Below are 22,969 nucleotides of genomic sequence, written 5' to 3'. Positions count from 1 at the left end.
CTCAAGGCAGTCATTTCATCACTGTCTGCTGACAATTTGATCATGTATTAGTTTACAAGAGATTTGAACTGTCCCAGCAGATTCTTTGTGACTTGTAAAACAAATGGGTTTGGGGAATGTTTCTTTCTGATATCTAATACAGATATTGACCTGTATACACACTTAGAAAAATGAGGGATGAAATTGTAAAAATGAAATATATAAGGACACAAAAGCTCGCCAAGTTCTAACATAGCTCTGTTTTTCCCTCTTACAGAAATACATTAATGTTGAAGCAGAACCAAACAATGGAACCAGACATTATTCGAATGTACTCCTCATCCCCTCCACCACTCGACAATGGAGCTGATGACGATGATGAAGATGAGTTTGGAGGATTTTCTGGTGTGAGCACTGCTGGCGTAGCTTTTGCTGATTTTGATACACCAGACTACAGTCATCCAAAGGAAGAGTTTATACCCACAAATCATTTCATCCCACTCCATGATTATTCTGACAATGTAGCTAGCATTGCAACTTTCACATCTGTTAAAAATGGTAAAGATAAAGACTGCATTGCAGAGCTTCCTACTCATCCTAAGGAACTTTCTGATATGTCAGCTACTAGTACTATCAAAGAAAAATCTAAGTTTAGAACTTCAGGTACTGCTTTAGAAGATGTAAACAGAGGGGGGGAACAAAGAGACAACACTGGAAAATCAGAGGGTTTTTCTTCTCGTGTGGTTAGAACTGGTATAACTGTTGAGAGCCAGGATGAGCAAATAGATGCTTGTAATGGTGAGAAAGTTCCATGTCTAGAGATTCTAACAAACGGATTTGCAGCATCAGACCCTGTAAATCCTCAGGGAACAGAAGATCTAGACAGTATTGGTGACTCAAAGGGACTGAAAACTATTAGCACCCCTAGTACTGAGCAAAATTTGGACTCAATGCCTAGCTCAGGTGAAGATTTTGCAGATTTTGCTACCTTCTCAAACAAAACCCCGGCCCATATAGAGGGAATAGGGCCTACAATATGCAGTGTTCTTAATGAAAGAGACTCACTGGGCATTCAGGAGAACAACAGAATAAACAGAGTAACTCATAGTGAAGAAGAGGTTTGCATTACAGAAATTAGTTGTGAACGGGGTCCCTCAGCACTGGAAGATAATGAATTTGCAATTTCTAGTACGTCTCAAACAACTGGAAGTTCAATATGCACTACAGAAAATGGAGAGCGCAGTGGGAGGAGAAGACAGCATCACTTAGAGAATGGCAAAGATTTTAGTAGGCCTGAGGATTCTTCAAAAGCAGCAGACATCAAGGTTGATAAAATCCAAAGCCTAAGCTGTGATCCTGCAGGAGAAAACCTGGGTGATTCTGAAGATCTCAAGAACGGTGGAAGTAGCACTGAAGTTCTAGCTTGCAGTGACAAACATGATGATGTGTTTGGTGATTTTGGTTCAGTCAGCAGTGTGTCTCCCACCTTCAGGAATGCTCAAGAATCAATAAACGCTCTAGATTCAGAAAGAACTTCTGAACAGTCCGCACATATTAGTGAACCTAACGAGGAATTTGGTGAATTTAGGGACACGAGTACTGTTTCTCAGCAGCCAGCAAGTTTGGACCAAGCTGAACTAAATCAGGCTGCTGACACTTTAGAATGTGATACTACCAGTAAAACTTCTGGACTAGACTTCCAGCATACTACTGAGGTAGAAAATGGTGATGATACTGAATTTGGAGACTTTGATTCAGTGCCAAAACCTCAAGATGAGAGTGTTGCTTTCCAGGACTCGGATGACTTTGCGGACTTCAGTTCAGCAGGCTGTAACCAGGCTACAGACTGGAATGCTTTTGAAGATGAACAAAAAGACAGCTGTTCTTGGGCTGCCTTTGGAGATGAGCAGGCTGGTGAATCTCATCACAGAAAAGAGACGTGGCAGTCACATAGGACAGATGCATCTGCCAGGAGTGATGGCCCAGTGTTACACAAGACGGACAGTGTTGCTTTAGCGTCTCTCCAAGGGACTATCAGTAAGCAATCCCAAGAGCTATCACCTTCAGTTCAGGTAAGGGTTTGCTTGGTTTTCCTCAGTCTTGTTCTGCTCTTATGCATATAGTTCTTCCTGGATCCTGCTTCTGCGTACAACAAATATTTGAATAGTCCTTGTTTGCCTTTTAGGAGAGATTTGATGTGCTGCGTGAGACGGGCTGATACGAAACATTATGCTGTGCTTGGATCTCGCAGATCTTTGCAGCACTGTTACTTCCTACGGACAAACAAACAGGGTGTGCTGGAACTTGTAGGAATTTGTTTTGGTGATTATATGTGATCCTTTACATAAATTGATCAAAGGAATAAGCCAACATGAGCATTTCAGAGCCTGCGATAGTTTTTCCTTTTGCTTCGTTGTTTACTGCCTTTTGGGGAGGTACTCTGTTGCCTTTTTGTAAAATAGTGGTTTGACTGGAAGCTGGGATTACTGGTTCCCAAAATTTTCCATCACCATTCTCTATCACGTTTTCAAAATCTGATTAAAAATGATGACTTGATTTGTAAATAGCTGCATTAATTCACTTAGAGCAGACAGCATGATAAAACACAAGCTGTGGAGTTCTATGTTGGGTATTCAAACTCCTGGGAAGTTAACCCTTTAAAAGTTCTTTAAAATTAAGTCTCTGTTAGGCATTAGTTGTGGGCAGCTGCACATTATAGCAACGTCACAAATAGAGGACTGGTGATTTATTAAAGCTGCTATTTCTGATTAGAAGTTTCCAAGAGGGGAAGTAAATAGGTTTATTTCTTACCACCTGTCCTATGTTTTCTACTTTAGTTGCTAAGTATTTATTAATTCCTAATTAGTTACTTCCTAAGTCTTTTTAACAGTCATTTTGAGATCTGTGGCTATTCATACATAGACTTTTTTTTTTTACTAAGCATTTAATATTACTTCTACAAAATTCAGAACAACAATTTCAATTTAGAATTTTCTTCAACGCTTCTTTTTATTCATGTCATTCCATATGAATAGTTTAGTGGATGCTCTGTCTTTTTGAAGCGTGCAGCAACACCAGCAGTAAAGGGTGTTAGTAGTAATATGTGTCTGAAGGGTTTGGATCTTCTCTGGCAATAAAAGGAAATGAGGTAAGTCCTTTCTTTCAGGACCTTGCTCGGTGACAGCCCTGCCTCTTCCCATTTCCTACCAGTGACAGGTGAAATGGCTTTTCAGAAGGTTGTGCCAGCTGGAGCTCTGCCAGCATCAGCAAATGGAATGGAGCTTTTGGGACTTAGCACTGATTTCTTGTCACGTTAAAAGCTGTGAGCCTCAGGTCCTTACTCTTCCTGCTTGCTGTTCCATGCAGTGACTAACACTCCAAACCTCAAAGCGATTGCACAAGCCAAAAAAAGGCTCCCAAGTGAACCTGCAGGCAGATTTTTGTGTCTGTGCAAAACCTTGCTTATCACCTGAATGTGTTGGTCCATTTCTTAAGTTCAAAGCATGAATCTATTGTTTCCTATTCACCCATAAAATTTGAGAGTACTGAGGTCATTAGTGCAATTAATCTCAATTGTTTCTCTTGCCACTCAAAAGACTGTCCAGAAGCTGAGAAAGAAATGGGGTGGGGAGATGATTCTAGTAAATCATCCCTTTTTTCTGGTAATTAATTAATATTAAAGGATAGTTTGCAGGTTTCAAACATTTATTTTCACTTAAAGGTTTCTGTAATTTTATGATTGGTTTTCAATAGAAAACACTTCTGAATGTAGGTGTTTATAAAAACAGAACCTTCAGAGGCTCTGTAATTAATTTTTCCCTCCGTAAGTCTGCCTTAGCAAAAGAAGTCAAGTTAAATTGAAAGTTCTTTCCTTAAAGTCTGCCATGAAGTCATACAGTAGTTTGATTAGATTGTAAAGCAAATTTTAAGACCTTCAGTGTTTTTTCATTCCTTCTTGTTATGCTGCAGTCAGTTGTGACTGGATCTAAAGTGATGTTCTCCCTCCTCTGCCAGTGAGGAAGTACAGCTGAGAGAATGTTTTAAACAAATAAACTGGAGAGGAAGTTGAGCTGGACATGTTTTCTCTGTTGCAATAGTTTCCAATGTCAATTGCTACATTTTTTCAGTTAACTCTTAAAAGAGTTATTTTGTAAGTGCATTAAGCTTTGGAAGGATCTATTAAAACTTTTTTATATTAAAAAAATACTTGTTTTAAGATTAAATAGTAATTCTTTTTATAATCCATTGAGCCACAGTTTGCTAAATTGCTGTTAGAAACAGAGATTAACTAATGAGTCAACATGAGCCAGTAGATAGTCACAGTACTCTGAGTGCAGAATCTTAGTAAAATTAAACTCAGGTTTTGATCAGCTTCCTTGCTGTCATTTAAGAGAGTGTCACTTCGGTCAAAACACAAAATACGGCATTTTAAAGTAGTTGCCAATCTTCTCTTTGCCATGTATTAAACTTAGTTCTGCAGCTGTTTGATGCAAAAGCAGAAATACTGGCAGACAAGATAAATCTGGTGAGAGGGGAGAGAACAAAGTTTTTTATTACCCAGCCTAAAGAAGGATAGAGAGGAGGGGATCACTTGCATCAATGTATTGCTGGCAGGTCTAAAAAGCACTTGCTGTAGCAACCCAAAGGGAGCAGGCTGTGTACAATGGAGAAGAAATACTGCATGTGTTAGACACTTGAGATAGATGGGAAAATTGAGATCTCATCTTAGGCTAAAGGTGAACTGGGATCATTTACAAGATCCTGAATACACTTGAGCAGTGATGGTGAGACTGGGAGAGTCACTGTAATGTGGTAGTGAAATAATCCTGAATGGTTTATAAATAGAATGATCCTAATGGAATTCTTTGCAAAAGCAGAAAATTGAAAAGGATACTTAGCCAGCAGCATTGCTGTTTAAATGTGGATATTATTTATACAGCAATTTTCATCCATCAGAATGCAGCATGAAAGCAAAGTTATTTATCAGTAGCTCAAGTTTCCATTGAAAAGGTCTCTGTGTATTTTCCTTTCTGTTTCTTAGTTTGTATATTTTGAGTGTAGAGATGGCAGTAAAATTTTGTGCTTTCTGAATGCAATCTTGATTGTATGATGTATGTTGGGCAAACTGTTTAAAGATTGTGGGTTTGGTATGATCTTTAATTAAAAAATAGGCTTTGCTTCAACTATTTAATCCAGTTTTTATTAGAAAATATAGAATATAAAGGATGAAACTAGGGGGAGGGGAGTTCCCCTAAATGACGTTATATAGTGACGTGTAGTGGCAAAAAGATCATGGTCTTTTCTTCCTTGCCTTTGGTCTCAGGCTCTCTGAATTTTGCACACAATTTGCAGTGCAGGATTTGTAACGTGCTGACCTCTTCTATTCAGCAGCTCTGTGTAGAGGGGAGAGGAGAAAGGGCATGGTGTGTGGCATACACAGACTGCTATCTGAACCCATATTAATACTACGTATACCTTAATCCATTCAGAGTCTGTCTTCAGCTGAAAAGATGTAAAGCTTGGTTTCAGTATGGCTGCAGTTTGCATTAGAGATGTGCCTTTGTGTTCATTAACAGCTTTAGAATGTTGTTGTGGGTGAACTGGTTGATCCAACAAGTCTTGAGCAAACCTGCACATGCATTAGTCCCTTTTATGCAATCACATTGCGTGCCACCAAGTTATGTTTATGATGAATATAAGGCTTGTAGCACAGCTTTTGCCACGAGCTAGTGCTGAACATTAGTCAGCTGAGGGGGTTACTCTGTTGCATTAAGAATATATATATAGGATTCAGCAGTGAAGCACAAGAGCAGTAATAATCCATGGTAATCGTGTGGGTGGGGAATACGGCTGTGCCTGCCTGTGTGCAAGGAGCATGGGCATCTCCAGAGGAAGAGGAGCTGAAGAAGGGCTTGGTTGGAAGGCCAAATCTTACCTGATTTAGCTGAGAGTTAACAAATCCTGGAAAGGGATGAAGGAAAATGTGAACAGTCCTCCAAGTGGCTTTTAAGGTTCTCCACTTATTAGAGAGCCTGTGCTCGCAGGCTCTGCCTTGTCAGATTAATCAGTGTGGGCGATGCACAGTTACTAAGCCACAAATATGCACCAAGACAAAGAGAAACCTGGATCACTGTCATTTGGAGTGTACTTTGTCTTGGGCAATGATCATCCTTTTGGAAAAAAGTAATTATGACCATAAAGACTTCAGCCTCCCAGTTCACTAAGGTAAATTAAAATGGTATTGGCTAAATTATGTTCAGGCAGTTGGGTAACAATTTGCAGTGTAAATATATCTTTTTGGAAAGGTTTGGGGGTTGTAAGTCTTAAGTATTTGCAGCTGAATAACAGTGAAAATCGGACTATTACAAGTAGTCCTTAATTGCTGTTTTTCAGAACAGACTGGCTAAGGGGAATCTTACAAAAGAAAATAGTTTGAGAGGGGGTTCTTTTAGCATTTCTATTTATATATCACAGGACAAAATTATTTCCCACTTTGTACACATAAGTGTCATCTGCTGTACTTCCTCTCAGACCCTGACTGAAAAGTTAGTACAACAGCAGTAGATAATAACAATGTGACAAACTGAAATGGTCAGTGAGTTTTAGGTAGTCACAATAAAGAACTGTTAAACTGTACTTCACCTGCATGGAAGATGCAATGCTTGATGTATTCTTCAGCTGAGGGAGAATGAATGGTGAAGCTTCCAGCAAGAAGGAGAGAGACAGCTTCACATTTCTAGCCTGAACTTCCCTGCAGTTTATAACTCTCAGATCAAGCAGTAAGAGGAGCAGAAGAGTCTCAACCTTTTCTTTCTCCTCAACCGACTACATTTTCAGATTTGCTTTGCAGCTGAGCTCAAAACTTTTATAGTTACTCTTTAAAAATGAGTTTGGGATATTTAGGACTAACATTGCCTTCCTTGATTCTTTAAATTATTGTTAAAAAAAATCAGATTCCTCATTTTATGTTGATGAAGGTTTTTTAGGTCTTGTGGCATCCTCTTCCTGGCTTGCATATCTCAGTTTAGGACAAGTGTTTTCGTTATGAATTTCTCGTGTTAATAAAAATGCATCCTTCAATTCAATTTTTTATGTCTAAGAAATTTGTCATTAACTTGTATTTACCTGCTTTTCAAGTGGGGATGGAGACAACACATTTGAGACACAAGAAGTTAAACTAGTGTTCTTTGTAAGCTTCACTTGTCTTCTTTACTCAGGAGTTTTTCTGCCTGGAGCTGTTCTCCCGTTGATTGTGAGGCGGTGTTGCCTGTGCTTCAGACAAAGAAACAAATTGTTGCTATGTGAGAAGGAAATAGATTCATAGTTGGAACAATCCAGAAACTGTTTCAAAGAAAAAACTGTCCCCATTTAACTAAGAACTTAGTGATTTGTTTGTTTGCTTGTGTGCTTTTAGTTAACTGTTTAACTTTGTTTAATGCTTGAGTCCAGAAAATCTTGAGACCCATGGAAGTTGATTGGTGTGTCCCCCCCCCAAAAAAAATACCACAAGAACACCAATAAAACCAACCAACCAAAAACCCCAAATACACCCATCCCATGCACACACATGGTGAAGGTAGAAGAGTATATGGCGACTTAGCTCTTCACAGGCAAATGTGTTGCTGGAAAATGCGGTTTGGTTGTTAAAAATCCCAGCAAAGAGAGTTTCTCATTTAATCTCTATTTTATTTAAATAGTCATAAAAAGCTGTGCTAGGCACTCTGCAGAATAGTGAGTTAGTGATTTAAGTTAAATAAAATCTCAGTGGTTAATCATTTTCTTTTCTTGGCCCCTGAGCTTTGTTCTGTCATTTTTTCAGAGCTTTCATTCAGCTTCTGAGTTTTAACTAGAAGCCAATTGTGTCCATATGGGCTTTATTCCTTTCCTAAATTATATGTTTAGCATCTTGGATCTTTCATAGGCTCATTTCCATCTCCTTTAATATGTTTTTTCTTTTATTACATTTCACATAAGCTTGAATATCTAAACATGTTCAACAATTTAACTATTACACTGGTTTTGTTTATTCTTAGGTCCTCCAGTTTTGTGTTTGGTAGATGCAAACAGCGCAGAGTTTGTGTTGCTTCCTCTGTGGCCTCTTTTCCTGGCAGCAGGATAAGGAGGGCTGAAGGCATGCTCTGTTTTTGATTCTCCCCTTCTTAAAGCACCTCTAGAGGTTGCCAGAGAAGAGATGCTGTGGGATGTAAGAGATTTCCTAAGGGAAAATAAGAGTTTGTGTTAAAAAATGGGGCTATGCCCTCCAGTAGAAAGGGGAGAGGGTGGAAGGACAAAATGCCACTCCACTCTTCGAAGTGGAGTTCACCTGGATGAGCTCTTGTGTCTGCTCCACAGCTCGTGTGATCTGTGATCTCATGTGGAACCATGGAGAGAATTCTGCAAGACTGTTTTTTTTTTTTTTCCATTCTTGCACACAGAGTTCTCCAAAACTTCACCCAGAGAAGCATTACAGCAGTCATATGGTGAAAACTGCCATTTGTGTCCCCTGTGTCCACTGCTTCTGTAGTGGGGCTCAGCTGTGTTGTCTTTATGGCAAGTTTTGTTATCTCCTCTTTTCATAGCTCTGAAGAAAGGCAGTGACCTGTCACTGTTGGGTTCATGTGGGGGCAGCTGGGGAGGATTTGGTGTGCTGGGTGGTTAGGGAAGAACTGCTGTGTTGGAGGAATTAATTGATTCTCTGGCCTTGTGGTGGAGAAGCAGCAAAAAACAAATTGTGTAAACCAAGTACTTTAGGCTTTCAGCTCTGAGGGATGATGTTGCCCCCTGTTTAATTGCCAAGGAGGTAAATTCTAATCCTGTGGTTATGCTTATTTGAAAGTCTGTTACATCTGTGATATTTTGTTTGGTTCTGGTGGTGATTACCACATATCTTAAGTATCTACCAAAAACTTCTATGCATTTGCAGAAACTATAGGACTTTGAATTTATCAGTGTTTGGAGAATCACAGTTAATGTTTAATGGCAGCTGTAGCCTTTCTACATCTTCTGTAAGAGCCTTCAAGAATATTCTTTTCAAATGGCTGTGGAGAACACTCAGGTATCAGATACTTCTAGTGACTTTTATCCACATGAAAAGTGGATAAAAATTCTTGGTTTCTGCCCCCCTTTATTCTTTTTTTTTTCCGTCAGAAAGACAGACATGACTTTACTTCTGGTCATACAGAGTATTTTCTTGCAGTCTGATTTATGCAACAATAGATTAAAGTTTGTAGGAGGTGGACATTTACACCAGCTTTAAGATCTTGGTAATGCCCTTTACACCTGAAAGCTGTGACCACAGGATTTCATCCCCAGTTAGAAGAAAAAGTTCAGCTGTTTCCATTGCCACTGCCGGGAGATGTGTGTTTGTGCACTCCTCCCTTTGTGTATCTGCACACACAGAATTAATTACTCTGGTTTGCTATGGAAACCATTCTTTGTCGTATAGAAATAAGGGCTAAGTATTGCTGGAAATTTAGAAAAGATGACAGGAAGTGTAAAGAATGCTATAGTTAAACTGTTCCTGAAATTTTAGCACAATTCTTAAACTCAAATTTGAAGTGTGACGCTGACTGAGATGCTGCTTGGTTCTTAGAGATGTTCTGTTAATTCTTTCATTACCTAAGCAAGCATATTTTTAGTCACTAGCATGTTCTCAAATGTTGATCCTTTTCAAGAAACATGATGCCTTGCTGTTTCCACAATCCAATGCCATTCATCTGCCTCTTGCTTTTCCCTGGGGGTATGTACTCTTGTTGTGTTACAGAAATGAAGTAAGCATCACCTGTTGATCTAAGATAAGGGCAAGTGATATATTGTAGGCAAAGTTAAGGTTTAAAATTGAAGTAGAGTATGCTTTTGTGAGCTGAAGCATTAGGCTAGAATCGGGAATACTGTTTCGTTTTACTTCCTAAAAATGTAAGTTAGTGTCTTAGTTCTGGTCAACAAACACAAAACAGCCTGCAAGTATTGCAACTTAGTGTATGGCCAGAATGACTGAGCATTAAGAGATGTTTAAAAGGAAAATTGTGTACTGTAGAACATGGCTCATTATGGTTAGAATTTACCAGAGAGGTCATGGAGAAGAAAAGAAGAAAAAAAGGGTGAGTCAGGTATGCTCTGAATGCAGATCTTTGCACATTTCGACATTATGTTTTGCAAATGACTGTACCTGGTGGCTGTCCCAGTCAGACATTTCTTTCACAGGTAGTAAAACTGAAGAGCTGATGCTCTAAGCCAATTCATTTTCCTGTTTTTTGCAGTTAGTGGCAGAATAAAAAGAACAGTCTGGACAGACTCATTCCCAGTTCCCGACTCATCATCCGAACTCCAATACCGATAATGTGGCATTTACCTCTGTTACGTTTGCTGATGTTCATGGTCAGTGAGCTGCTTTGTTGAGATGAGAGACAAGGCAAATTTTCAGCTAAAAATTCAAATGAGAAATATTGTAGATAACTCTTGGAATTGTGAAGCAGATATTTTGCTGCATGAGGGTTTGTCCCAGTTGTATCGATTGGCCTAACTAAAATAAGTAACTTCCTCCTACAGCCTTGCTTTTCTGAACTTCAGATCATCTCGTTTGTAACAAAAACCCCTCTGTTTTGAGGCTTATGTGTGTAAATTCAACACTGTTGCTGGAATATGCTGCATCTCCACAGGAGGGCTCTGCTGGCACAGCTAAAACAGCACACACCGTGGGATGCTCCTGGGATTTCCGCCTACTCTGTTTCTTTTCCATTTCCCCAGTAGAAAAGCAGGTGCTGGAGCTGCTGGATGCTGCCCTGTGTGTGTTGCAGCAGAGCACTGGGAAAGTGGTTGCTGAGGAACACTAAACTAGGAAGATAGGAGTGCTGCACTTAATGCCAGGCTTGTGCCTCCTTTCCGTAGCAAGAAAAGAGATTCAGGTGTTCCTGGAAAAAATGAGAAAAGGCTTTAATCTCATTTTTATGAGCATACCTTGCAATTGATATTTTAACAAATATTAAAAGTTTGATGCTTACCTGTTTTTAATGGGTTGAACTGGGAAAAAAATTCCATATCAGTGGTACATCTGATGTCTGAGACTAGTTAATAGAGGTACAAGAAGTTGAAATCCTGTCTATATGGAAATACAGAAGAGAAAGGAGAAACATAAGGGAAGAACTTAAAAAGAAGAAAGCACACTATGCTTGTCAAAAAAAAGGGGGGGGGTGATTTTTTTGTTGTTTTTGTCAGGGCAAGAGGTTGTTTGGGTTTTGTTTTGGTTTTCATGTTAGATTTATCTGCCAAGGCCCAGTTCCTGCTTTGGAATTAAAATGTCTGGAAACCATTAGTTCCAATATGTGCTGTTCATATTGCTGAGACATTATCCTTATATAGCATAGATCTTGTTGCATTCATTTTCTACTAATTTCTAACAGAGTGGCTTTGAACTCTTCCGTAAGAAGTCACTTTGCAGAGGGCAAGATCCTTACTGTTTCTTAGTAGCTAGAAGCCTGTATTGGGTGTTTAAAGAATCTTATGGTCATCTGACAGTTAATATTTTGTGGTAAGTGAAACCTTGTATTAGCTGTAAGTTGTTTTCCATCTTGCTGTAATATTGGACTTATCTTTAAAGCAGTTAGCAGAACTTGACATAATTATTTTCTCTTTGGTGTAGACAACGTTGCTAAGTCGTCTGGAACGAATATTTGAAGTCTGTTTTCCTTCCATGCCTGTTGCTGAAATTGAAGAAGAAATAAGTTCCTTGAATCATTTGTTGGAAGCAAATAACAAAAAGCAAATAACAGCTGAGGAGAGTTTAGGAAGTTCTGGGTAAGAAACCACAATGCAACAAACTCAAAATGAACTTGAACCCCATAGAGCAGTAATTCAAAGTGAGGTGTTTGCTTCAAGCATTTTGAGAAGCTGTCAATTGAAAATCAGCTCTCTAGCAGAATGCTTGTTTTCAGTGACTACATATGCCAGGAGTACTTCACTTAGCAACTCAGTAGCCTATCATCTTCTTTTCAATGATGTCTCTGAATTAACCAGAATATGTCTTATTAGTTACACTTGCTATAAATTACTGCATTTATTCATGTGATGATGAAGTCTAAGCAGGCTTTGCCCTGTCTGCTGTGGACATCATTTTCCAGTGAGAAGTCTGAACTATAATTGTTCTGAGTACACTGTGCAGTTTTAGTGCCCCTGGGTATTGTGCTTGGTCATAAGTTTAATTGGAATGTATAATAAGTCACTTGCATTATAAAACAGAATGAATATTCAAGGCTGCTAAGCTGTTTTTCTGAATGATAACTTGATTTATGATGGGTTGTGCAGGGAACTGATGGACGTGTGGACAGAGCTGCAGGACATCCATGATGCATATGGACTGAGATACCAGTGGGGTGGCTCCCACAGCAACAAAAAGCTTTTGTGCTCCTTGGGAATCGACACAAGAAATATTGTGAGTCTCTCAGTAAAACTGGCTTTCTAAGTAACGAAGCTGCTTTAAATGTAGAATCAGGTGGAAGTGTTTTGTGTGAATGCCTGTCTCCTAATTGCATAGCTGGACAGAACATGGCTGTTCTTGACAGACCACCTGGCAACCTTTTATAAGCCTTATTAATATAGAAGTCACATTAGTTTTTAGCCATTGTGTTGTAATTAACATAGTATTTATTCTGTGATACTAACCTTATGCAAGTTATGTAGCATTGGAAACCATTTCCATCACTGACACACAAACTCTTAAGTAAATTCTTTGTTGTTGTTGTTTTATCAGCTCTTTACAGGCAACAAGAAGCAGCCTGTTATAGTACCCATGTATGCAGCAGGACTGGTAAGCCTTTTTAGTATCTTTTTTTGTTATAGTTCCAACAACATCATATAATGAAATAAATTACATTAAACACCAAGGGTGCAGAAAGATATTTTTGTAAGTACAGTTACGGCTTAAGCATCAGTAGAAATCTAGAAAAGAATTACCAAACAATTTTCATTATGTGTGCAAGCAGATACTTGATTTTAAGTAAAAGAAGTACTTAGTAAAAATAGTGAGAAGGTAAGGTTTGTGATTTTTGCTGGTCTGAACAAAATAAGTGTTCTTTTTTTCCTCAAAAAATGGTGCACATGTATATATAAGCACATACAAAAGCACCTATGTTTTCATATGATCATCTGCAAATGGAATAGTAAAGAAATGGTTTTCTTTGGTTTATATTAGGCTGATTTAATTTCGTAATGTGCAACTTCTACAGTTTTCTCATGCATCAAGGTCTGCTCATGTACTTCTTTGGATGCACACATGGTATTGAAATACAGATAGTTAAAACAATTCAGAGCAATTGCTGTTTTCGTCCTGTTTGTGAGCAGGACTATGTTTGCAACACATGCAGTTAGTTTTTTGCAAGTTTGTTGTTGTTGCTGATTATATAAAAAATTTAGGAGATAAATACTTTTGCACACAATAAGCTGGATAGCAGTGATAGTAGGAGTTAAGTGGATTGTTGTTCTCTGTTGCCACATTGCTTTCTGTGTTTCTCTGCTGTCCAAAAGAATTGATTTAACTGGTGGGTAAATTCAAAGCTCACCTAATATGGTGCAGAAACATTTGTGGGACAGCTGATCTTGGCAAGTGACTTCCTGAAAGTGGTTTAAAATGCTCTAGTTGCACATCCTGTGTGTTTATTTGGGGGTTTCTCATAGTTCTCGAGTCATTGGCATGTCTCAATGCAAACTTTGGGTTTTCTGTAGATCTTCTCACCCTCAATTTTCTTCAAGATCACATTTCAGACATTTTTCATAATCCTATCTATGCTTGAACTGTTTGCTTAAAATTAAAAATGTGAATGTAATTATTTTCTTAATGCTTCTTAATGCACTTATTTCCATCTCAGTAATTATCATTCTTGGTATCATTCTGAAAACTGCTAATTTATTTTGTTTCTTCTGGATTACTGAATTGTTGAAATGGAATGAATGCACATGTACTTTTGTGATGGGTCATTTGATATTTCTGGAATAGTCTACACACAATTGGGAGGAGAAAACATCACCTTATCAAGTGACTGTTTTCTCCAGCTTAAATTACATAACTGAAAGTTGAAAGCAAGCTCTAGCTCAACACTTGGGTTTCTGTTACTGTCTCTAAAATGTTTCCTAGGCCTAGGGACCCAGGAGGATTTTCCCCTGCTCCATCCACTCCTGCCCCTCTCGACACAGTGAAAGTGTCCCAGAGATACATGGTTACCCCCCAAGCCTTTATTTGAGGGTAGTGCTACCTAGTAGTGTATTCTAGTTTTCAGCATCTTCAGCCCTTGAAATGTCTGTAAATGCATGTGTCTGTGTGTGCAAGTGATTTTTTTTTTTTAATTTAGATTATTTATTTGTTTATTCAGGGTATGTTAGAACCTACCAAGGAGCCTTTGAAACCAATATCTGCAGCAGAAAAAATAGCTTCAATAGGACAGACACCTCCTGTATCACCAGAGATGAACACATGTGCATCTGATCAGTTCCAGGTAAAAAACAGAGAGAGAAGGGTGAGGAGAGGAAAAGAAAGAATGAGGGAATAATGGGATGCCTTGTCTCTTCCTTTATATTTAAAATATCTAGGTGGTGTATTCAAAGACACCTGTATGTAAAAGGCAGGTGTTGCTTGTGTCAGACTGAAGTCCTGCTCTTGGATCTGTTTTTCGTGTGTGACTGGAAGGGAGTCCCTGTGGTAAGGCTGTGGCAGCTGGTGGCCAGCATTTCAGAGTCCTGATGATCCTTACTGTTACACCTCAGTTTGCTCTCAAAGGCACTGGGCAGTTAGACAAATTTTATATGTAATGTTAGACTCATCTGACCTCTGGCTAAGGTTCTTTGTCTTTGCTTGTTCTGGAGCTTATTGTTGGAGGTTGTTCTATGTGTTGGTTCACACTTGATTTTCTGAATTACCCTATTTACATTTATACTGTTCATGTTCATTTCCTTTTACCCTTTCTTACTTCTTCAGAGTGTCATGAAAAGCAGCTCAGCTGCCTGGAGAGGGATTTTGGGTGTGGTCATTACAAGCATACGTGCCTGACTGTATGAATTCTCTTGGCCCTTTGTGCCAGATTTTATTGAATTATCAGTTACACAGAGTTGCTTTGCTGGCTTCTCTGTCTTTAAAGTCTGATACAAAATGAATTCTGGGGAGTTTAGGAGTGAGCTTTTGAATTTCACAAATTCTTTGTTGTTGTTGTTTTGATGTGATGATATTAGAAGAGCACTTAAATGCCATGCATGTTGCAATGTGCGTGGTTGTCAACAAGCTAATGGGATATGCAGAGATACTTCATTTTCAGTGTCATTACAGTGATGCTCAGTACATATTCAGAGACTCAGCTGTGTCCCTCTTTAGTGCAGGTCTTGTTTAATCCACCCAGCATCTCCAGTTACCTGATATGCTCGTGACTTCTGACTGAAGGCATTCCAGAAAGACTTGTTCTTGGGCTACACCTAACCTTAACAGTAGATGCTTGTGACTATAGTGATGTTCTTGCAGTCCTTGCTCTGGCACAGTGCAGAGCTCTATGTACGACATGCTTGTAGCAGAGGAGAATTATTTTAAATTGTTGAGTAGCAGTTTGTCAGTAGGCTCAGAGCTGGCATTGTTTGCACAGCGGTACGTGTTTGGTGCTTCCTGTGCTGCTCCTCATGTGTAGTGGAACTGAGCAGCTAAACTGGATATAAGAAAAGGTAACAAACAAATACTAAAATAAGCTTTCGGGGAAGAGATGGGTTAGAGACTGTAACCATTCAGAGCTCTAGGAGGCCACAGTTAGATGACATTCCAAAAGTTTCAGGGAGTGAAAGATCAGTTCTCCACCTCAGAGATCTCCTTTCTTTCTCGGCCTCATCTTCTGTCAATGATTGGTGGCTTCTGTTTGCTTTCGGGAAAATCCAGCTTCATGTCACATTGTGCAAATGGCTCTTTAGGAATATTCCAGATTGTAGTGGTAATAAGATGATGTGCCCAAACATTTCATTAGGAGCTATGCTACAAACATTGTTAAATAGTCAGTGGAAATACAGGCAGTTTTAGTGGACTCTGAAACTTCTTATTCTAAATGCAAGTAATTTAGTTGCAACAATTCAAGTATCTCCTAAGTGTACCTGGTTAATGTGTAATTATTTAGTTAAACTTCTAAATGCCTCCATTTTCAGAATGATGATTTATCCCTATATTCAGACTTCAGAATATTGACATTCTTATTGGAAGGAGAGGCTCTGGTTGATAGATTCGTGTTTTTTGCTCAAGGAAAAGTTCTCCTCTGTTCGAAGGCTGGCATTTATGGCACTTGTATGCAGATCAGTGTCTGTGCACGTGTGCGTGGGACTTCCTGCTAAGGGAATAAGACTTTGGAAGAAAGACTGATTAGGCAAAAGTGAAAAGAACATTTGTAGAAACAGAGAAATGCCTCATAAATGTTTTTGTTGTAGGCAAACAGACAAAAGCATGCAGAGATTTAAAATGGAGAACTTTAGAACTAATAGAATGAGGTAAAAAGCAGCAAATGAACTGCAATGTTTCTTCCTAGTTATGATATAAACTCTGAATGTTTTGCCCTCATTCCCTGCAGAGGGTCTCACTGAGTTAGGCTGTGGAAATAGAGTAGACAAATTTCCATCTGAGCCATTTAAGCTGTAAGAACAAGGGTTTTGAAATTGAGTTCTCAAGCAAGTTACTGACTGGTTTGTCACATTAGTTTATTGTGTAAATATGATTTTTGTAGAGTCATTCTCTTTTATATTTGAAGGTAGCATCTAAATTCTTCTTTGATCTGTTGTTTATCTTGACAATTGAGGGGTTTATTTCTCTGTTCCTCTGTGCTCATGACTATAAGGCAGTAAACAGAATATGAAATAATCCCCTGATTACTGTTGCCTTGATCCAAGCATGGTATCTCAAAGACTTCACAGGGCTGAAGTAAAGGCTCTGTCAAGGCACATCAGGTGTAATGAGTGGCTGGTGAAATAGGTACCCTTTGATTGTTAGACCTGAGACAGGTGCCTTTCTCTTCATTTTTATACTGCTCTAGTGGGCTTCTACATCACAGCCAAGTCTTCAGGCAGTGCATGCAAAATACATTCCAGTGTTTGTCTAAAGGATTGCTGTCTGGACTTAATGATGAGTGCTTTCTCTTGGTTTGATACTGTTTTCTGGTTAATGTTTTAAAGTTTATTTACCTGCTTTCTCTTTGGATTTTTTGAAAAAAGTTGTCCAGATATTTCTGATCTTCTGCTATTGCTTCAAAGCATTCTCTTCTCTCCATTTGGGACTATGTTTCTTTGGTAGGGTTACCTGCCTAGTTTTACTTAATAAGTTTTATATTGGAATAAAAATCTGCAGTGATCCAGACCTTTCTGGAAGAAAATTATTAGTGATTCTTTTCTGCAGGTGCCCATTACAACACATCTGCTTGCATGTAAGACACTGAATTAGGGATCAGGTTATAATAGAAATATACATCTTACACTTGCTGGCTATTAAGGACTGAACCTTAATTAAACCCCATGGGGTGACAGTCTCTAAAAACACTTTTAATTACATAAGAGACCATCAGGACTTCTAACAGTGACAGATGCAAACTACCATATTATTGGCCACCAGCCAAAAGCTCCATCAGGAACTGCTCTCCAGTTATACATGTGAGAAAGATCCAAGAGTGTGAGAGTGTGTAGCTTTGTTGACAGAGTAAGAGAGAAAGATTTGCAGGTAAGAGATGCTACAGAACTTGCTGTTCTGTCAGATGTGACATCTGTGTAAAGGGGTTATCTGAAAAGAGCAGTTTTCAGAACTGATATAATTTTGCCAATGAATACACACAATGAAATGTATGAATTACTTACATGTAAAGCTTTTGCTGGAATGTTTATGATGCTCGTTTGTGGGATCCATCTAAATATTGACATTATATTTGTATTACAAGTCCTTTTATTCTTTTCTCCCAGCTTTAAGACAGCAAAATGCTTCCTTGTTTTTTTATTTTGTTTCATTTTCCTTGGGTAATTATTGGCACAGACACAAACATTTACGTTTTACTCTTTTGGATTATAAGAGCTCTTACATAATACATTCTAAAATTACTGTGTGAAAACATCTCTTGCTCGTATCAAAGTGAAATATGATGCAGTAAAACCAGCAGGCATTTTAATTTCCTCTTTCTTACTTCCTTAACATTCAGAGTAGTACTCTGACAGCTGAGTATGCTTTTTCATTTCTGTACTGTGTCCTGTAATCTAAGATGGAGGCCTCGAGGAGTGAAAGCAGTGTGCTCCATTTCTCAGTACTCTCCTAGATTGGGCACTTTACCTGAAAGCATATTAATAAAATAATAATTGCAGTAGTCTAACAAGCTCACAATTCCAGAAAGGCTAAACATTATATTCCCATTTGCGGGGTATGTTCCCATTGGCTGAGGTTTCAATACCTGTGTTCAGGTGTCCCAGTGTAGTTTTCTTAGGGCTGAGGTAATTAGAAACAGAAATCTTTCTGTTTAATTTGCTTTTTCCTCTGCCTTCTCCTTTCACTTTGTTTGCTATTGTATAGACTGGGGCTTGCCAGCGTCCTGTATAGGTGAGGACTGCTTTACTTACCCTCTCTTTTGCAAAGTAGTTGAAGTCAGCAGAGTGGCCTCATCCCACAGAGCAGACTAACATACTTGGTATATTCTTACCGATTTGGAGTCAGACTCGTTTTTTCCTATTTTAGGAAGAATTCCTCACATCCTTTGTCCTTTCCTTGTTAAATCTGAGAGTCAAGCCATCATTAAAGGCAAACACTTAGAAAGCCATTGGTGCCACTTTTTCCATACAGCTCTGTCACACTCATCAGTCCTGACTCAGGCCTTTGAAACAAAATGTAGTGGGTGTTCTCCTCAGTAAGAGAGTTGGTAGGAAGCCACTTTGTTTCAATTTGAGTTCATTTTGCTCAGGGCAGAAAGCTACTAAATTGTCATACTCACTACCCTTTTCTTTCCAACAAATTCCTTTTAATGTTAATATATTTTACATGTGACAAAGTTTAAACAAGCTACTGATGATAGTGATCATTACTTTATCAGGTGGAGCTTCCACACCGCTGACATTATATCTACATGCAAATCATTTCAATACTAGTAATATCATTCCCAAAGCAAAGTAAAAAGTGAAGAATCAGCTTCTTAACCTCCGTGGAGAGAATACTTTTCAAGCTGTGCTCAGTACTAAAAATGTACAGTAAATGTCTTACTTAGAAAAATCTTTCCTATAAGTAAATACAGAAATCTCCAGCTCCCTTTGTTTTGCTTCCTGTAAACATCTAGCACTGAGGAAAAGCCTTTTACAGTGAGCTTAATTGTGCTACAGAGGTGTAGCTCAGGTTGCTACAGTCTCGAGTAGTGAATCTGCGTTTTTCTTCAGTGTCAGATGGTTGGAAGTTATTTTAAATTTAAAAAATGAAGGCTGATTTTCTACAAAAACAAAGAGAAGATATGGCTCAGCCCCTGGAAGTTTAACAAGTACTGATGCATTTTGAAAAATGTTGCTGAGAACGTCCATTGCTTGTCTTCCATACTGTGATTGTTTTGTTAGAAGTTGAGGGCACATCCTTTCCCAGTGCTTCACAACAGTTGACTTCACTGGGGAGAGAGCAGAGTGTACTGCACAGAAGTAGAAAGGTTCAGCTTCTTTCAGACATTTCTGCTGCTGTCCCATCAGTTTGTGTCCTGAGAGTACAGGAGGACAGTGCTTGCAAGTTACACTGCACCTGAGCACACCTTCCCTTAGAGCATGGTCCCTGCTGCTTGCTTGTGTCCAAAAGGCTTAACAAGGGGAAATCAAAAGGCAAGGATGGGCTCCCAGAAGGAGTCAATGTTTCCATACTCCTCTTGTTCAAGCACTGCTGCCAATGGTTTGTATATAGATCAGGATGAGTTAACTGTGAAAGGATAATAAGTCACCGGACTTTTATTTTTAAAGGGGGTGGAGTGGAGAGGGTGTTGATAGTTTGTCCCTCACATATGGCGATTATGTTTCTTAAGAGAAAAGAACAATGGATTGTTTGATTATAAATAACGTATATGATCGAGACAAAGCATGGATGTACAGATAGCTTTCACTGTTCTAAATTTGCCCTGTAATTGTGTATACATAACTTTTTTATGATAAGTGCCTCATCTTCCGTGAAAGTAGTAGTTTCATTTTCAACAATGCCTTAAGGTTTGTTATTCAATTCATATGTTTTAGTTAATTTGCAAATCCTGTTTGAATTAGAAATTGCCTAGTCTGTGCTGTTCAGAATTTAATGGATTTCCTGTGGTAGAACAGATCTACTTTGAATCTCTACTGCATATTATGAAAATACACACCTCCCAAAAGTTGGGGCTTGGTCATTTAGTTGTCTTTTTTAGTGTTTAGACACTAAAGAATCTGTTGTTTGAACTGCTTTGCATTGTTGTAACCTGAACTGACTATAAAATCTGATTTCTGACTTTTCAACTCTAGGAATCTCTACCACCTGTCCAGTTTGACTGGAGTAGCAGTGGCCTTACTAACCCTTTAGATGGTACGTCTCTCCGTAGAGCCTCTAGCACCAGAGCTAGAGATAAGAAAGCTACAAAGTTCAGACAAACATCTATCTGCTGATTATTTTTTTAAAATATATACACACACACATATATAAAAATATATATAATACTTATTTCTTACTCCTAACTTTGGAAATTCAGGCTTTCTTTCTGATTAACAGTGCCCCTGTGTGAAGTATTACATAGTTTGAAAAATACTAAGTTAAGTATTATTTTAGATTACTGCCATATGCTAGTGACACAGTGGCAATATTAACGCTTCATTATGTATAACTGCAGATTATAATGGAACTCTAAACAAATGAGCGTTGTAGGTTGATGAGTTTTATTTCTTTAAAGTATTTTTCACCAGTCAGCTATCTCTTTAGACATCCTCTGAATGACAAACTTGTGTATAGTGGCTACTTCAAAGCACAATATTTTAACCACAAACTGTTGGCAAAATATACACTTCCTGAGCTGAAAGTTTTCAGATTTAAAGATAATTTTATATTTCAAAAATGTGACTTCATTCATTATCACTTTTGCTTACACTTAAGAGCTAATTACAGCTAATATATTAAAGAGGTAGCTACGAACTCATTTGTATCTGTAAATGTATATAGTTATCACCTAAAAAACCCTTCGCCTATGTCTATTTTAATAGCAAAGTAAGTTGTGCCACTGCCTCCAGTGTCAGAAATGTAAGTGCATGCAAAGGAAATAAAACAAGTTCTGGAAACTTGTTTGATTGACAGACTAGAAACCTATCAAAAAACTCCTTTACAAGGGGCCTGCTTACAGCAACTGACTGATGACAGACAAGTTCAAAGGCAGGCTCAGATAAAGTGCATCTCTTACTGCACAGGTGTTGCCACACTGTGTTGTTGCAGAACGTGTGGGGTGTAAGAGTTTGGATAGCAATATCATGGTGCTGAAGGAAAGCCTGGATGGACCCTTTTGCTGTTGTCTGGTGTCTTACTACTTCAGTCAATCATCATGCTTTCTTTTTAACAAACAACTTTAAAATGTATCTTGGTTTGATTTCTGTTTTAGTACTAAAGGGGAACAGTATAATTTACCAGTGAGGAACTGAACATATGAGTGGCATTTGTTACGCAGTGATCACGCTGCTTTAAGATAATGATAATTAATAGCTTAAAGCTGCTAAATAAAATTTTGAATGTTTTTTTTTCTTTTTGTTCTTTGCTATTTGAGGATCTGCTAATGAAGAATTTTCCTAATGAAAGAATGGCTTTCAATTTCAGTGAGGGGAGGAAAAGCCCATTATATTTTAACTATCAATTGACCTATATATTGTTTCCCTTTAACTGGTCACATCTCTCTCTCTGGGTCGTGCTGGTTCTCTTTCATTTTTAGATTGAAATAAATATTTCTATTTTAAAGTTACTAGTGTTGATTTCCTTGCTACATTGTACATGAGGAAATGTGCACTGAATTAAGTTGTTAACATTTTAGAAGGTACAAACTAATACTGTAAGCATTGTTTTCATGTCGACTTTTTAAATTGCGTACTGAGTACTAATTATAACTTGCATGTTCAAGTGTGTGTCTTACCCCTTTTTACACATAAACCCCTCCCTTGGCTTACCTTCTATATGGCTGCCTACCAACACGGTCACTGAATTTCAAGCTAGTGGAGGTTCCACTCTTCTGAACCTTGATTTCTTTGGGCCCGTGGATGACAGTAGCTCTAGCAGCACCACCACAATCCCAGGTCAGCAGAGTGTTAAAACCACAACTGTAAGAATATAACGACTTACTAAAAGCATGAGCACATCACTTGACTTTCCTACAAACAAGGAGAAGTTTTACATTGCGTTTCTCTAAAATGTCTCTCTACTGCGTTTTTCCTTTAATCTGTGTTCTGTTTTCTGATGTTTTGTATCGAGTACGAAGTATTTAAAAGGTACTGTCAGCTCTGTATTTTGTCACCTGCTGAAGGAATGAGTGTCTTCTATGCTCTTGCAAATAAGATGTTAAAACACTTGTTTCAAATGAGAAATTCCAGAAGTTAACTCTTCTAAGCACTTAAGGAAATTTGAAAAATGGTGTAGATGTGGCAATTGCTAAAATATGAGGCTTGCTCTCTTCTCTGAGTGCCTCCAAATTACAGGATTATGATGATATTTGGAAGCCACATGTGAATATAAACTTATGGAGCTTGATGTATCACAGCCCAGGAGGTCGTGGACTACTACTACTAATAATAAAGTGAAAGAAGTGTTTTAACAGCCTTTTTGATAGAAAAGAAGGATAGTTGCATGTTTGTGGGATATTAGAAGTTCATGAATGTTAATTTTGAAGCCAAAGCACTTTATCTGCAACTTACTCCCTTAAAAAGAAGATGAAAACACCACTCTCATTGAATAATGCTTGAAAGTAATTAAATTCATTTGTCACGTGGTTTTTACATGCTCTGAGTATTT

At 38.3% G+C, this 22,969-nt stretch overlaps 1 protein-coding gene across 3 annotated transcripts in view; it reads left to right on the top strand.

Moving 5' to 3' along the window:
* Window positions 1-22,969, top strand: part of AFTPH (aftiphilin) — a 42,128-nt gene that overhangs the window by 8,918 nt on the left and 10,241 nt on the right. Inside the window, exons 2-8 of one of the 3 annotated variants that reach the window (XM_039568573.1) lie at window positions 257-2,051; window positions 11,618-11,772; window positions 12,280-12,406; window positions 12,725-12,781; window positions 14,340-14,462; window positions 20,458-20,518; window positions 22,174-22,257. In XM_039568573.1, coding sequence (XP_039424507.1) covers window positions 267-2,051; window positions 11,618-11,772; window positions 12,280-12,406; window positions 12,725-12,781; window positions 14,340-14,462; window positions 20,458-20,518; window positions 22,174-22,257 — 2,392 coding nt within the window. In that variant the 5' untranslated portion in view covers window positions 257-266. The remainder of the gene's footprint in view (window positions 1-256; window positions 2,052-11,617; window positions 11,773-12,279; window positions 12,407-12,724; window positions 12,782-14,339; window positions 14,463-20,457; window positions 20,519-22,173; window positions 22,258-22,969) is intronic. The other 2 variants (XM_039568575.1, XR_005604095.1) reach the window with 2 other exon arrangements.

This window comes from Corvus cornix, chromosome 3 (assembly GCF_000738735.6).
Source record: "Corvus cornix cornix isolate S_Up_H32 chromosome 3, ASM73873v5, whole genome shotgun sequence".
NCBI classification, from domain to species: Eukaryota; Metazoa; Chordata; class Aves; order Passeriformes; family Corvidae; genus Corvus; species Corvus cornix.
Note: the sequence above shows the minus strand (reverse complement) of the source record. Positions and strands in the feature narration are given on the sequence as shown.